Source organism: Amblyomma mixtum, chromosome 3 (assembly GCF_055824585.1).
Source record: "Amblyomma mixtum isolate Tamu chromosome 3, ASM5582458v1, whole genome shotgun sequence".
NCBI lineage: Eukaryota > Metazoa > Arthropoda > Arachnida > Ixodida > Ixodidae > Amblyomma > Amblyomma mixtum.
The window spans coordinates 407,023,339-407,040,938 of NC_143014.1; the positions used below are offsets into that span (position 1 = coordinate 407,023,339).

General features: G+C 47.3%; 1 protein-coding gene across 5 annotated transcripts in view; it reads right to left on the reverse strand.

The window, feature by feature from the left end:
- LOC149357519 (uncharacterized) overlaps positions 1-17,600 on the reverse strand; it is a 35,861-nt gene that overhangs the window by 13,817 nt on the left and 4,444 nt on the right. For 2 of the 5 annotated variants that reach the window (XM_089584794.1, XM_089584793.1), the window contains exon 2: positions 8,913-8,965. Coding sequence is in view for 2 of the 5 variants with exons in the window: in XM_089584792.1 (XP_089440918.1) it covers positions 5,191-5,226 (36 nt within the window). In the remaining 3 variants the exon portion in view is untranslated. Of the gene's footprint in view, positions 1-5,190; positions 5,263-8,912; positions 8,966-9,435 lie in introns of all 5 variants that reach the window. The other 3 variants (XM_089584792.1, XM_089584791.1, XM_089584795.1) reach the window with 3 other exon arrangements.

Below are 17,600 nucleotides of genomic sequence, written 5' to 3' on the forward strand. Positions count from 1 at the left end.
TCCATTACTGCGTCCCTCATAGCCTGAGTCACTTTGGGGTGTCAAATTCCATTAACCCTTTGAAGGTTTTTGCCGTATATGTACGGCGGCGGTTTTCTGTCCCGCAAGGTCTTTGCCGTACGGGTACGGTTTCGATCTTCCGTTTGAAATTTTGCGCCAAAAGAACAATGCGTGCTCACTGGGGGGTGCTGCCACCTCTTTGGACTTACAACAAGTGTTTGAATTTTGTGCTGCCTTCTTACGGAGATAAGCAGAACTTATGTCTAGCTTTAGCGCAGCGGCACAGACTGCGGCAACACCCCTTTTGTAGTTTTGGTTTCGCCGCGTGATCGCAACGGAGTCGCGCGAAATTTGAGTTTTCTTTTTGGCAGCACTATCTTGCAGTGGCTGCCGAAGTTGATCTCTATCTTTATTGGCGCTGCTCTTAGCTTGCTTACCACCGTTGCTCGCGAGGTATTCTCGCCCTCTGTGGCAACGCGCCTATGCGGTTTCGATTCCGCCGCGGGATCGCAACGGAGTCGTGCGAAACGTGTTTTCTCTTTGTGGGCACTGTTTTGCAGAGGCGGCGAAAGTTGATTTCTATCTTTATTGGTGCTGCTCTTAGCTTGCTTATCACCGTTGCTATTCTATTCTATTGAACATTTTCCAGTTGTGAGTGATGCTGTCACCAAAGTACTGTTCCTAATTTTTTTTACTATTTATTCTCGATTATATACATTTTGTAGATTCAAGATCCGCAATATAAAGTAATTTGACTACCTGGGAAAGTTTTCTTCAAAATAATTTGACCCTCAAAGGGTTAAAGCAAAAGTAAAGCTTCCCCTCAACTCTCCTCCGATTCCTGGTCCCCTCCTGCCCCCCTCTCCACATTTCCATGTGTGATGGTGGCCACTTGATAATATATGCGCCGCCAGTGCAGACATCGCAAAACCAGGGGAGCACGCCTCGAACAGCGACCGCTATTAAAAAACATCAGAAAATTTGGAACTAACAAACAAGGTGCGCAGCAGCCAGCAAACTCCATAAACATGGACCAGGAAAAGTGCATTACCTAAATGAGGCAAGCTGCTGTTAAAAGACGTTTAACAATAATTAACTGCTTTGCGGCTTTTGGTTTCGCCGCGTGATCGCAACGGAGTCGCGCGAAATTCGAGTTTTCTTTTTGGCAGCACTATCTTGCAGTGGCTGCCGAAGTTGATCTCTATCTTTATTGGCGCTGCTCTTAGCTTGCTTACCACCGTTGCTCGCGAGGTATTCTCGCCCTCTGTGGCAACGCGCCTATGCGGTTTCGATTCCGCCGCGGGATCGCAACGGAGTCGTGCGAAACGTGTTTTCTCTTTGTGGGCACTGTTTTGCAGAGGCGGCGAAAGTTGATTTCTATCTTTATTGGTGCTGCTCTTAGCTTGCTTATCACCGTTGCTATTCTATTCTATTGAACATTTTAAGTTCTTGCTGGACAATATTCGTGGAGCGGTGTGACTTAACATCTCAGGCATACCGCAACTTTATTAGATCCCCCTTAAGAAGCCTTTTATAGCCGTAACAGAGCCCACTTGATCTAGACATTTTTAAGTCTAGCTTTTCTGCAAACAACACAGCCTATGCAGATAGATCGCACAAACAGCCTCCCGAGCCTTCTGACCTCTCCCTCACAATCTGTTCGTACCAAAGTTACTACTCCCACTAAGGTGTCCGGTTTCTGAAGTCAAGAACGGTACGTGACTGCCTCGCACCACTGACATCAGCAGTTATTGCCAAGGTGGCAGCCAGTGAATGAACGTCGTGCGGTATGAACGGCTTTCAGACTTAGTCCTTCGTGGGCGGACGCTTTGTACCGCAGCACTTTGCGGGCTGTGTAAAATTGCGCAGATAACCAAAAGAGCGGGTGCATACTCTGCGATATTAGCCGGAAGCACGAGGCGACACTACTACTGCACGACTGTGACTATACGTGAAAACGCCAGCTTGCCCAGCTATTATATTTCAGCGAGGTAAACCCCTGTCACTATATATTTCATCTCAGGGCAAAAAGCCAGCCGCCGAACCCCTCGACAAACTTATATGCGAAAATATTGTGCGTATGTCGGACGTGTAATCACCATCTTAATGGTCAGCTGTACACGAAATGTAACGAATACGTGACACTTGATTAGCAGATACCCTCGGTCTTTCCTGTGAAGACCATTCGCACAGGCAATGTAGATGGCAACATACTAATTCGGATCTGATAAAAAGGAAGCCTTCCAGATTGTGCCAGTGGCATTCCGAGCCTTTCCAAAGTGTGGTTCACGGCTTAAGCATAAGACTACTGCCAGAATTGTGGATATACTCTGTAGCCAAAATACTGTGTTCGTCGCCAAGAGTGTAGCTCCACACCCTGTGATAGCTTACTTTTTCAGAGCAGCATGCCACTTATATCTAAAAAAATGCCTCTTTGAGGTAGTAAGATGGATTCTGCAATATAGTACTAACAATTTTGGTGGATGCCAGAAAACAGATGAATGCTGGTAACTAGTAAGCTGGTCAACTTAATTTGAATAGTTAATTTTTTAAAGATTAGAGAAAGGCACTTGATTGCAAATGGAGATTTTGTAGCTGGCCATCAGCAATAGGCAAATCAGTTTTTAGAATTTCGAAAGCGCGATCACCGTGGGCACTGTGATTCAAAATTCCAAAAACTTCACGCGCGATTCGAAAATTCCCTTCTGGCAAAGCACACATAATGACATCTGCTTTTGTACATCACTCCAAGGGGGCAAGATTGCAAATTGGTCGAATCGCACATTATCTTGAGAAGCAGAGCAGGTTTGAACCGGTTTGGTTTGGTTTGGTTTATGGGGTTTAACGTCCCGAAGCGACTAAGGCTATGAGAGACGCCGTAGTGGAGGGCTCCGGAAATTTCGACCACCTGGGGTTCTTAACGTGCACTGACATCGGACAGTACATGGGCCTCTAGAATTTCTCCTCCAAATAAATTCAACCGCCATGGCCGGGATCGAACCCGCATCTTTCGGGTCAGCAGCCGAACACCATAACCACTGAGCCACCACGGCGGCCAGGTTTGAACCATTACGACACCAAGCGCTTGTACCGTCCTCTCTTTTGTCAGGAGAGCAGCTTGGGCATGTTGGTTACTCATTTGTGATGGAACAGCAAAAAACACCAGGGGCAACAGACACGTGCTGACTTACAACTCATTTTAATTTCGAAGAAACAGGGCTTCTTAACTTCTTCACACCCTGAAAACACTTGCATCACAACTATATCGTTAACGATATCATTTCTGATGGATGAGCTTCCTGCTCAAGTGTCTCAGATTTTAAGACCTGCGACTTGAGTTCAGTAGAGGGCATGCCTGTGGGACCTATGAGCACGTGATTTTTGAATCATATGTAAAATTCTCGAAATTTTCTGAGCCACAATGCAGATAGAAATTGAGTCATCAAAATTTTAGATACTATAATATGGATATTATGACTGGCCAGCTACAAATAACTAGTTCTCTCTCTTCTGATGTACCCCAAACTGCTATCACTATACCACAGAAGTTGTCTTTATACATCAGAAAGCACACTTTCAAAAATTAGTGGCGGGCTTCCCTGAAACACCCGGTATATACATTGAGTCGGGCTGTCATCACTTCCCTATATCACAAACATATTTAATCTTCGCCGTAGGTCAGCGATAGATAGGGTGACTTTTTTATATATGGCTGCGATGTTCATGAATCAGCAACAAGCAGTGACTCTCATGGATGTGGAATGAGAAGAAGCGCAGCAGGCACTTGGTACCCCGACTCCGATGGCCACAGAACCCCAGGCCATGACCTTCGCCGCTGCAGTACGCACTCTTGAGCCCCAATGACACCCCATACGTCCTCTCCACCATGAACCACTTGTTCCAAAATGCTGTCTCCCTGTTTCTGCCTGACCAGCCTATAGGCAACGCTCAAACGCCACGAAATGCCACGCCTAGAGCTCTTCCGACAACCGTCTGCTACGATTCCAATGCGCTGAGGCCGCATATTCTTCGTCACTGCACCTACAGAAGAATCGGCCTGCACAGCAACTTAATTGATGCCCCGTGACCAAAACGCAGCCAATGGCCCCAGACCTGCACAGAGAGGATTACGGGTCATTGAGCTGCCTGTTCCACTCACCATCACTGTCCACACCACGTTTTGCATTGCTGGGCCGCAGCTACACAGCGGCTGTTCGCGGAAGGTGCCGCAGTTCCGCAGAGGAAACCAAAGAATGCAACTTTTGGAGGTGAGGTTGCTCACCAGCGAAACAACGAAGATCCTCCACTGAACACGCTGCATGAAGATGTTGGATCTGCCACGCCGACGCCGCACACAAACATGAGAATGATGAAGGCGCGATCGGGCTTCAGAATGACATCAACCAGAAAAGCCCCGACGACGCGAGCTACCCACCATCCACATACCCGACAAAGCCGTGACCCGACGCACCACAGGAGGCCATCGTATTACGTGAACAGGGTGATGCAATGCGCGAGTGGCCATCAAGGGACACACTTTTCCTGTGACCTTCGTAGTACTACAGCATGGTCTCGCGATGTGATACTGGGCACAGATTTCCTTCATGAGCATCAGGTGATCATCAACCAGCGTTCCAAGCTCATCACACATTCAAGAAACGAAGCTTTCCCTTCGATGACAAGCACGAAGAAGCATGTTGGCCTGAGTGTCTGGATGAACAAGGGAGCATCCCAAGCCGGTCAAGCGTCATGGTCGCCGTAGGTGCCACAGATGCCAAGAACATGAAAGCTCTCAACCAGGGGAACACGAAATTGGTTCTAGAGCGTGGAATCGGCTTCGCAAGAGGCATAGTACACTTCCGCAATGGCCAAACTGAAGTGCTGCAGACGAACTTCAGTGAAGAATACCGGCACGTTAACAAAGGAACAAGGATTCCTTTCATCAACGAACTATCCAACATTCTTGATGCCTTCACCCTTTCCCGTCCAGACGATTCACCTAAGGAAGATCACAAGCACGTCTTAGACATAAACCAAGCGCTGCCCCAGAACAAACAAGACCAGGTCCGCCTTCTGCTTTGAAGCTACAGTGAGTGCTTCTCGTCATTGCCGAAGGCTCGACAAATGCAGTTTGCCAAGCATTGTATTGTAACCGACCAGCACGCCAGACCTCTCCAAAACAGCCCCTACCGTGTGTTGCCCCGAAATGCTTTGCGACGATGTCATTCAGCCATGAAAGAGCCCCAGGTGGCACCGGTTGTTCTAGTGAGGAAGAAAGGCGGCGCACTGTGATTCTGCGGTGATTACCGACACCTGAGCAACATAACAAAGGACGTCTACCCTCTTCCTCACATGGATGCCACACTGGACCGGCTGTGCATGTGCTACATGTGTATGCATGTGCTGCGTAAAAATTGTGAACTCATAAAATCAATATAAAAAATGCTATTTATGGATTGAGTAACTCACTGATTGATTGATTGATTGAATGATTGAACCTTGTACACGGGAAATTCTCTTTCCAGCACATAGGATAGCTCTTGCTCACGAGTCCCATTAGCGGAGCATGCCACAACCACTCGAAGATGTCCGCCCAACAGTGGTTTTCAGCTTCAGCAGGCATAGCAATACTTAATTGCAAATCTGCGCGTCAGCGTCTAGCATCTAAGCTGGGACAAGGCATCAGTATCGAACTGGCCGCAAATTTTATCGGAATCTAGACAGGCGTGTCGCAAAATTCTAATTTGGAATAGCAGCCTAACATTCACACGACCTCGGTTATATACAACGCGGTTGACAATCACGGCGCTCTCGTTACTCCTTTTCCATGAGCGTCCTTAACAGCTCTCGGCAACTGACGTTGAATGCAGTGGTGCCATCACTGTGCACCTTGCCTTCGGCTCACCCTCATAAACCTTCTTTCTTTTTCCTGCAGGCCTCATTTCTGGTACTCCCACTGCAAACGACGCTGTTGCTTCGGCTTCGCTCTGAACCGCCGATATCCAAAGTGCCGAAGCAAATGCCAGAGTGCATGCACAGCGAAAGAGGAAGCAAACGACGACACCAAAGAAGAATGACGTGGCCGCAAACGTCGACACAGAAGCACGCTTCAAGTACGCCCTCCCGCAGATGTGCAGTGTTTGCACTTCTTGCCTCTTCGTGGCCCATCAGGCTCGCGAACGACCCTGAGGACGCCTCGCCCCGTGGAGAGGTACACGAGTGACCCCATCACTACCGAAGGTGGGGGAGGAGTCGCCCGCGGGATAATGTAGTTCGTGCCCAATTAACTCCACTTAAGAATCTAATTCCTCTTGCTCGAAATTCCTCACGGGAATAATTAATTATTTCATAGACGTTATTTATGACCAAGCCTACTTATACAGCATCTACAGGTTTAGATCGTGACGGCCGCCTTGGGCTTCAGTGTAGGTTAGCTGCTAAGGTATTCAGTGACAGAACTGAACTGAAAGCAAAGTAGCGGAAGCATCAACTGCATTTCTTTGTCTGGAAGTGACAGGAAGAACTTACAGTATGCTGAAACTTATCGGAAGCCGTCCAACTCTGGAATACGCGTGCTGTTTTTAAGTGCATGGATGCTCAGAAATAAGTTATGGCACACTGGAGAGGCTCTGTAGATTATCATTAATGATAATTATGCCTCACCTACATGATGTGAAGGGTGCCAGTTTGCGGTAAAGCTCATGGCTTCAGTAGCGCAAGCCTTGGACAGTAGTGATAAGACCATCATGTTAGCGTGCCGCCTATCGGCGTGCTCAATGCACTACAAAATGGCGGTCATGAAAGTCTGAGTTCATGCCGCAATGAGGACAATCATTTCGTCCATCTCAACGCTTGAAAAATGAAAATGTGTGCATTTCTTACTGAGCAGGGTTTCGTTACAGCTGAGTCATATAATGTTTCCGCATTAATATTTAAACCCCCCTTTGGGATATTTAATACCCAATGACATTGCGCAGTACACAGGCGCCGTTTGCACTTCGCCTTCACAAGTAGGAAACTGGTTTTGAGGAAGTGAAAGCCGTAGCAACTGCCTCACTTTTAGGAAGAGAGGATGGAGGGAGTGAAAAAAGAGGAGATAAGGAGGTGATGCAGAGGAGAGGGTCAAATAAATTTCCACCACTTGAGGATGTTTGACTAGCACTGTTATGGCAAAGAACATGAGTCTTCACATTTCGCCTCCAACAAAGCGCGACCACCGGAAAAATGACTGAAACCACGTCCACTTGCTAAGTAGCGAAGCTTTCCAACCATTGCGCCAGAGCGAAAAACATTAGGAATGAAGCGTAGCAACGAGTCCCCTTTGAGGCTACAGGAGCAATAGCGTAATTAAATTCCGCTACTAACAGTTGCCGGTGCGATTATCGCCTCCTATACTATATGGCAACATATTTCTAAAATAGCATAGCTCTTTATTCAGTGCAACACACCGTAGATGGCAGTGAGACTGGTAAAAGCGAGCAAACTGTGCTTTCTACAACGGCCTTATCACATGACACACCACCTACTCCAGATCCGTTGATACCTAGGAGCATATCTTTGTGGTCCATTGAATCGTTTCTAGGCTGCGCGTAGGACAGAGCTGCACCAGTTTCTTTTACATTGGTGTTTCACCCCACTATATACCTTGCACCACGGATCCCTTCAAGCACCCGCCTGGAGAGAGACAGGCTGTATACTGGGAGGTGCTGAAGGATACGTCCCTCAAACCAATACTCTACTCGGGTGCCTAGAGAGAGAGTCAGAGTGTCTTTCCCTTTCTCATAACTTTGGTTATGCGCTGTTGTAGAATAATGATAATTATGGCTGAACGTGATTGGGGTGTCCAATGACTCAGGGAGCCAGTTATGTGCCTTGTCTTTTCTCAAAATCAAGAGAGTGTCAACCTTCTGCTAGCTTTGAGATAAGTAATACGCCGTGAATATGGAGGCTAAGATCAGAGGATACTAAACACATCACACAAATCCCTTGACATGCATCTTGGTCAAAAAATCATGCACGGCAATCCCTGCAGACCTTACAGCGACATTGAATATACCTTGATAAAGCTACTAGCACAGCACAGAAAAGGCAAGGGCGCCTATATACTCAATATATATAGTTGCCCCAAACAGCACCACATAGCCTTCAATGCGATCTTTCTTAAAGCACTAAGAGCGGCCCAAAAAGCTCCCCCAGCTGTAGTTGGAGACTTTAATGCTTCTGACTTAATGCTTAATGCTTTTCTGCCTTTCGCGTTTTTCCTCGGGTAGCCCCATGGGGGCTAGAAGCATTAAAGTCGCGAACTACAGCTAGGGGAGCTTTTAGGCCTTTTCTTAGTGTAGTTGGCCACTTATAATGCTTCTGGCTACCTATGGGGCCACCCGAGGAAAGACTCGAAAGGCAGAAAACTAGCATCCGCTATCGCTGACATGACCCTGACCCTACTCACCGACCCGCAGCACCCGAAGCGACTCGGCATCAGCATAACATGGGATACTTCTCTCGACCTTAGGCTCATCCACAATGCCCGCGACTATGAGTGGCTGGCACATAATGGGAGAAACCCTAGGCAGCGATTACTACGTGCTGCAGACCATCTTCAAAAGCAACAAGCACAGCAAACCACGAAGGCTAGCCAGAATTACAGACTGGGAGACATTCAGGAAGGACACCAAACTAGCTACATCGGAAAAAATAACCGGTTATGAAGATTGGGCGGCCTCTATTCTCGACCTTAAAGAAAAGCTCACAAAATCTCTCGCCACCACGGAGGACCACGTAGCTTTGTTGACAACCAACTGCTACATCTATGGGAACATCGAGGTTATGAAGCAAGACGAAGCGGTAGAGGAAGGACTATGTGCGGCACCGTGGGCATGCGGAAGCGTACACTTGTCTCAGCCTTTACTTACTGTGTCTGCCAGCGATGCCGCTCCAGGAGAGACCGGTAGAACCGTTGTCGCTCCTGTTTCATAGGGTCGTCCAAGCAGTGTTGTGAAGGTGTCGGTTGCGCAACCACGGGACGAACAACAATGAAAAGACACAAAGAAAAGGCATGGGAATGGTATATGCGGGTCATCCCGGGGTAATCTCTGCACATAAGTACAAAGAAGCTCTAACTGCAGTAGTTAACACACAAAACATAACCTTAATTCAGAGACTATAACATCCTTCATTGCCTTATGGGCAGCAGAGGATAAGGCTGTGAAATATGAAGGCAATTAGTTACAGAAGGCAATTTAGAGCACCGGCAGAAGATTCTCAAGGGCACACTCACTGAAAGCTCAGCGTATCCTTCAACATTAATTCCACGAAATGGTTAAAAAAGTTGGTTACTCTTCCGGGAAAGTCCGTCTGAGGGGATAAAATCTTTTACTGTCTGTTCAGAGGTCACCGCACTGATGTCATTCGGAGAGCGCTGTTCAAGTGGCTTACCGTGGCATCCACACCACCCACCACTTCGGGCTATGTATTTATTTGTTTGTTTGCATATTTTTCCTTTACCTACAGTGCCAATTCGCCATTATAGTGAGGGGGGTGATATGTATATTGTTAGTACTGGCAGTGACCTTAAATAATTGCGGCGCAACTTCCCATTTCTTCCTTTTCACATCTAAGATCACTCGTAGACACAACAGTGGGCATTGTGCCTCTTCCGGCCTCCCCTGGACATGACGTAGGCATTGCACACGACTTCTGCAAAAAATTTAGAACAGCGACGTGTGGTGTTGTGTGTCTGTGCGCGCCCCGTCAGGACATGATTTTTGAATTATATGTAAACTTCTCGAAATATGCTGAGACACAATACGGACAGAAATTGCGTCATTGAAGTTTTAGATACTATAATATTGATATTAAGCTGACCAGCAACAAATAACTAGTTTCCTCTTTTCTGATGTACCCCAAACTGCTATCACTATACCACAGAAGTTCTCTTTTTACATAGGAAAGCATACTTTCAAAAATTAGTGGTGGCCTTCCCTGCAACGCCTGGTATATACCATGAGTCGGGCTGTCATCACTTCCCTATATCACAAACATATTTAATCTTTGCCATAGGTCAGTGGTAGAAAGGGTGGCTTTTTTACATATGGCTGCGATGTCGATGAATCAGTCACAAGCAGCGACGCTCATTGATGTGGAACTAGAAGAAGCGCCGCAGGCACTTGATACCCCGACTCCGATGGCCAAAGAACCCCAGGCCATGACCTACACCGCTGCAGTACACACTCACAAAGACGTGATCGGGCTTCAGAATGACTACATCAACCAGAAAAGCCCTGAGGACGCAAACTACCTACCATCCACATGCCCAACGAAGCCGTGACCTGAAGCACCGCAGGAGGCCATCTTATTACCCCAACATGGTGATGCAAAGCGCAAGTGGCCGTCAAGGGACACACCTTTCCTGTGACCTTCGTAGTACAACAGCATATTCTCGTGACGTGATACCGGGTACAGATTTCCTTAATGAGCATCAGGCATCATCAAGCTGCATTCCCAGCTCACCACAATTTCGACGAATGAAGCTATCCTTTCGATGAAAAGCAGGATGAAGCATGTTGCCCTGACTGTCCTGGATGAACAAGGAAGCATCCCAAACTGGTCAACCGGTCAACTGGTCAACAAGACCCTAAATTTTCTGGCACTGGGTAAGTGAAACGCGCTTTCGACTCATCTTGTTTTAAATTTTCAAACTGGAAAAACCTTCGCTTGCAAGCCCAGATCTCAATAATTCTTTTTGAACTTGTCTCTGGAACGCGTGATGATATCTAATGATATTAATCGGTACTCAGGAAAGCATCGCAGCGCACCTTTAAAGAGACGCCGAAAGAAATGCTAAGTCAGGCTACACTGATACGTGGTAGGCTCTTCTGAAAGTATAATTTTCAACGAAAGCAGTGCCTTTCGCAGAGGTGCGATCATTGTATGTGGTAAATTTTGTCCAAAAATTTTTGAGCACCGAAAATGCCACCAAGTTGCAAGTCAGACCCTTGTCACACGGGTGCACTTAACCAGTTTCCGCTAGCTGTGGTTACTACTATCCACACAGCAATCAAACTGCGGTTATCGCGAACTGTGCTTGGCAACCTCGGTTTAGGTCACTAACGGAGAAGGTGGCGGCATCTATAGACAGAAACTGCCCGTAGGTGTCAGAGCGAGAAGTGGACGAGGTGGCCCGCTTCAAGAACATACTTTCCTTTGAACAAAATCATGTTTCAAGAGCAACAAATCAAAATAGGCAGTGTGTATAGTATCGTGTGATGACACTTTTATGCAGAGTTCGATATCGTCCGAAGGTGCAGTAACAGTGCATTGCAGCAACGTCCCACGGCACTCAAGCTAATCATTTTACCACATTTAAACTGAAAAATCTGCGGTCCCTGCTGCAGCGTTTAAGTAGGTGACACGTTCGCAACGCTCGCCTGCAAGCGCCACCGTCAATGGCGCTCTGGCGTGCTAGTCCAAAGTCATCGCTAGGCCTCACATGTTTCGTATCGAAGCCACAGAGGATGGCGCCTTTGAATTGACCAAAACTATGCTACATTGTCTACTTATGGCACTGCCTCACTGACAACCTCATGGTTTCATATTAAATGAAAGATATATGATTGATTTAAGCGACACCTTAGCAGTGGCACTGGCGTGCAAGCAGATTGGGCCAGTTGCACTGAAATGGCAGCAGCTGCTATGGGGCTAGGAGCATAAAACTACCTTGTATTGCAATTATTACTCCTACCAGCAACTCGGTACAGGTCAGCAGTCCTCAAGGAGGACTGCTTCATTTTTGGCATTCCCGTAACCCAGAGCTTATCACTGTGTTCGTTGCAGCGCAACTCAGAACGGTGGCGAGCCTTGTGACGACAACGAATCATGATTCGAGATAACCGCAGTCAAGTTTGGTATCTGTGTTTAGACTGCCCGAGTGACTGTAGGTCAACCAACACCAACGTTTCAGCATCAGCAAAATTTCAACAAACATAAAAAAAAAATGGTGGCTAACAGAGCAAGATGGTCATCTGCATGTGCCATCTGTGAAGTACGATCATTGGCTAGGCTTGGCACATAAAATGCAGCGGCAAGTTCAAAGTGCATCATTATGCTGGGAATAAATTGGCAAAATTCAGAGGTGTGATCATTACACGATTGCAATCATTATGAGATTAACACTGTAAGTGGCCCGCACAAATCTCAGCATAACAGTGCAATGCACCTCAAAAAGGTATGATATGATTGTGACTGTACCACTACAGTCAAATGCTGAAGGCAACATGCAGCAGGTAATGTCGAAATTTATAAGCGCGATTGGTAGTTGTCTGAGCCAGGCCTAAATGGCATTAAAAAGGGTAGACAAAATAGAACTGTTGGTCGACTTCATTCTGTTGTAATACTGAAAACATCTCAGTATCCATGTCCAACATTCTTGGGAAACAATTATGAAAGTTGAAAGATTTTAATATACTATTCTGGAAACATTAAAGAGCGCTTGCAGAAGAATGCAAAGGCATCACGTTGGGCTGATGTCACTGCATTATGAACTCCATTTTTGGCCCCAGTCTTCCTCAGCCAGGAGGCACAGCTGCAGTGATGAGTAATTGAAGGAGTCCTCCAAATACCGAATGCAGAAAAAGCAAACACTGTTCCTAAATAAGCTTGCATGAAAGAACATTTCATCAACCTCCTTAGTTCGAAAACCTGCTTGAATTAGTTGCGTTGTCATTGCCACCTACCACTTACAGGGGTACATATTTTAAAAAATACTATCACTATTATTATATAGGTTTTAACATGGGCAATGAAAAAGGTTTTAGCGGAGGGCTCCGGATTAATTTAGACCACCTCGGAATCTTTACGTGCAATGACATTTCGCACCGCAGGCCGTCTTTGGGTTTCACCTCTATGGAAATGTAGCCACTGCGGCCTTGATTGCCTGCCACCTCCATGCACTCAGAAGCAGAGCACCACAACCATAGCCACCATGGTTTTTGTTTGTGGCAGTTTAGAGTGCCAAAGCAAAGCGGGCTATGAAGGACACGATAGTGAAGGGCTCATGAAATTTTGACTACCTGGGGTTCTTTAACATGCACTGACATTGCACAGTACACAGGCCTCTAGAATTTCGCCTTCATTGAAATTCGACTGTTGTGGCCAGGATTGAACCCCCGTCATTTGGGTCAACACCCAAGGGCCCTATCCAGTGACCACCGTGGCGGCCGTACCTAAGGCAACAAACGTACTGAGCACTGCACTCTCGAAGGAAAAATGCTCAAGAGCGTAGTACTACTGCAAGAACGTAGCTTAAATGCCGACTTTTCACATAGCCTAGAATAAACATAGTATGCATGACTATGCATATGCAAATTAAACACTACGACACTAAATCGCAAGTAATTTTTACTTCATAAAAACCAATAAAATTTTACCACCAGTGGCGTTCTTGATAAACTGTTCAAGGTGGCAATCAACCACGACACTGCCAGTACTATAGCTACATTAAAAAAAATCAGAAAGGACCAGCAAACGACAAAGAGGAGAAGAGTGATTTCCTCTCCACCATCGGCAGAAGATCAGAAAGGGCACATTCAACACACATTTAATCTATACCACCATCAGGGGTACACCTCTTTAAAGGGGTAGAGACATCAAATTCCAAGGTTGTACAAAAGACTGCCATACGTTTCCTTTGTATGTGAGGACCATAAGAGCGAAGTATTAAATTTAAGGGAGGTCTAGAACATATTTTAATTTCATTTTAAAGTTTGTGAAAATGCTCACTCTTGAATTCTGAGCCATCGCTAGTGCATCAATGTGACGTAGGAACAGAGAAGAAAACACAAGCAAGTATTTCCTACGTCATTGCACAGTTTTCTGACGTACGGGACCAAGTTTTGCGGTTTCGCGGCCTAGCAACCTTGGTTACGCACGCTCGCTGCACGCTCGCGAGTGCGACGGTGCTTTACGCCCGGCGTTGCCGCAGGCGATGTCGTTGCAGAAAGATCCACTTTTGCAGAGACATATTGCCCGTGCTCTAATGTAGGAAGCATTCTCTAGTATCATGGATGTTATGTATTTTCTTGTGCGAACGTGAAGTACGCCGAGCATGCAGGCCGGCCGGCCAGCCTGGATCCCATCTGTCGGCGTCATAAAAAGGAGCTAAAGTGTGTTCTTGACGCAAAATAATAAACCCTCGGATAAGAAATGTGAAAAATGTGTCATTTTTGAGGACCGCTGACGAATACTGAGCTGCTGGCAAAGGTAACGACTGTGATACGAGCAAACTTTTTGCCACAACCGCCTCGCAGCTGCCGCTGGCCCGACGTTGCGGTCCGGCTCGCCTGGCGCCTGCTCGCTTCGCTGCTGAAGACGTCGTGGAGATTTACTATACTATTATTTTATTGTGAGATGATGCTGTTGACAGTAAAGCAATGTGTAGAGTAGGCCTTTTATTATAGCGCAGGCGACTTCCGAAGTGCCGGCCGCTGCGACTTCGATGCGGAAGAGGCTATAGGCCTAGCGACGACCACGGCAACCAGGCAGCAGAAGAGCTCGTCGCCCGGAGCGCCCGTGAGCGATGCCGTTGCCGAAAGCTCGAAACATAAGCAGGCATGCTTTGTCACTGCTCGAGCAGTCTTTCTGAGGGACTGCTGTACGGTGGCGAAGTGCGACACCGGTTGCGGGCGGAGCTTGGGTAGAGCGGCGCAGCGATGCTCACCGCTCCGTGTCCCTGTTGCAGTGGGGCGGCAGTTCTAAAGCGACGATGTGGCAATATGGCTTGATGAATGTTGCTGCGCGTGCATTATTTGTCTAAATAATGATTGCACTTTGCGCTCTGAGCTCGCTACTTGTTTTTGGTCGGAGAATGTTTTCGCTCGGCCACTGATATGCCCAAGGCACGTCGGGCAACGGGTCTCGTTTTGGTCGGCGGCGTTGTCACACTAGGACGACGCTTGGTCATTGGGGCATCGTCGTCGTCGTCGGTGCAGTGTGACTGGCTAGTCTGGGAACGACCAGGTTGGCCGACGCGACCGTCGGCGTCGCTGTCGCGTCGACCTCAGGATCCCGTCGGCCTAGTGCGAACGCGCCTGAACTGCGCGCTGGTCCCAGGCTGCCCTAGTCGTCGCTAGGCCTAGGTGGTCTCGCTTCCGCAGTTGACGGCGCTTTGGAAGTCGACTGTGCTATAATAAAAGGCCTACTCTTCACATCGCTTTAGTGCGAACTCGTTCCATAATAGAAGATAAGTTCGATTTCCACGACGCCTTCATCAACGGAGCTAGCAGACGAGCAGCGCGCACAAAGCAGCAGCGTCGAGCTGTCGGGATGGGACAACGTCGGCGTGAGGTCGGCGCTGTTGTCGGCAGAGTGACACACGGGTCGGCCGACGGCTGCTATCTCGGCGACGCGACGACGATGCGCTCGTCAGGCGATGACCGTCGCTCGGTCGGCGTCTGCGCAGTGTGACAGACGCGCCGACGGCACGAAAATCGCTGCCGCCGACCATCGCCAGACTGAAATCGGCCGATCGTCGGCGTAGTGTGAACGCGCCTTTACCATTTGACGTTGCCTACACGCTCGGCGTTCGCTGGCACAATTTGAGCTGCGTCAGGCCTGACGCCTGCCTCCTCTTCGGAATCGCTGGCCAGCGGATCAAAAAAGAAATGGTTGTCGGGGTTCGAACCGCGACGTCTTCTTCCTCGTCTGCGTCATCCCGCGATTCCTCATAATCAGTGTCTTCGCCGAAATAAAACTCTTCTTTCCGACTCGGAGCTGTTCGACTTGCCCACCGCCCAGCTCTCCATGTTTACGCGCACCACGTGCGTGTCAAGCAGACGACATGCCTACACGACGTCACGGCTTTCCGGACCCACGTGACAACGCATTGTCTGGTTTTTGACGTCATGAAAGAGCTTGGCAAAACCTGGCAACTACGAACCGAAACTGAAACTGCTGGGTACAAATAATACGATTATTAATTATATAATGTGAGTTCATGCTTCTAAGATGGTGTTCCAGGCTCACTGAATCGCTATGCATTATTTACAACCCAGAGATACAACACAAAAATTTGGTGTCTCTACCCCTTTAAGGGTCCCAATGTTACATCTTGCTTAACGAACGGCTGGTTATGAAGCACGTTTTCAGCTACATGTTCACCCACTAAAATTCCAGAAAGGAACAATACAAAATTATTATTCCACGATTGCCATTGCTCTCTTCCCTGAACATGCCATGTACGATATCTCCCACGCATTTCAGCAATTCACCACCGGTTGGAAAATGGAGTGTCAGTGAGTGGCATCATGCAGATTGCTGGCTCCACTGTAGAAGCCAATGCTGCAAGCTTTAAACTGATTGCTCCGGGACGATTTACTGAAACTAAGGTGTTGCTGAGATCCTGGCATGGTAACAGATCATGTTTAATCCTACGAGATACATGTGGCCTAGCACGAATCCAGAAGAATTGATGTGATAAACAAGGCCGTTAATCCAAGAACATTTTTGGAATTTTGCTAAAATATCATAGTTCCCTTGCGGAATAGAAAATGAAGAGTTCAACTGCGATTCTTCTTTCCTTTTCCACTTGCGGCTATAAAGCATCAAACAGATGGGCACAACTGCAAGAGGGCAATTTTGCAGGAAAAACAAAGGCAGTGAAGTTTTCGTGCGCTGCAAAACAACAAATGCAGGGCATCAGCTTAGGCAGATACTAATACCCTCTAAAAGAAACAAACCATAATTAAAAAGCCTATGGTTATACTGGCCTGCAGTCCCTCGTGACAAAATCGTCTGCTGAAAGCACTGTATCCTGTGGAATTTTGCGTACTACAAGTTCCATTCTCTCGTTACCGCGTCTCACACCCTTGTGCGGCCGTCGTTTATGAACCGCGGTGAAATGTCTTCAAAATAAAAGGTCATCGCGCATCTGGAATGACCAGACTAATCCACATCCTGTCGTATTACACACGGCAATTTTCTTTACAATAGCATCCGCAATGCACATTTGAAGAGCTAACAACAAAGCAATGCACTCCTAAGATTCATAAGGTTCAACAATAAATAGAAGAACCTCTAAAGTAGCCAGCGTGGAGTTCTGCCAAAGTAAGTTGCTCTGCTGTGGATGGCAGGTGAAGCGTAGTGCCTTCATCCTAACTCTTCTAACCACCACTAGGTGTACATAACCCCTAATGCTTTAGGACGCAAGCGCACAGTCTTGCCCAATCACGCTCTCCATCATGCTATGGCAATTGAGTTTCTTCAGGTGAAACATTAAGCATTCATGTCAATCACAGTGTGACTTGTGTCGCGCATTCTTCGCTATGAAGGAAACGCGAAGGAAATAGATCCTGAAGTGTATCTTTCCGCAGAAACGTATGCGTTCAGATTTAGTTTAAGGAGCCACTGCATCAACGTCCACACCACGTGCCCCTAACAGAGCCCTTCAGCTTGCTCGTCATATTTCAATACTCAGAAATCCAAGAAACGGACCGGAGAACATGCATTTTGTTTCCAGTGAGAAAAACATGTAGACAGAGGAAGAGTGGACACCACGCACATCGGAATGCTGCTGCTTTGCCTTGCTGCTGAGGTGGGGATAAACACGT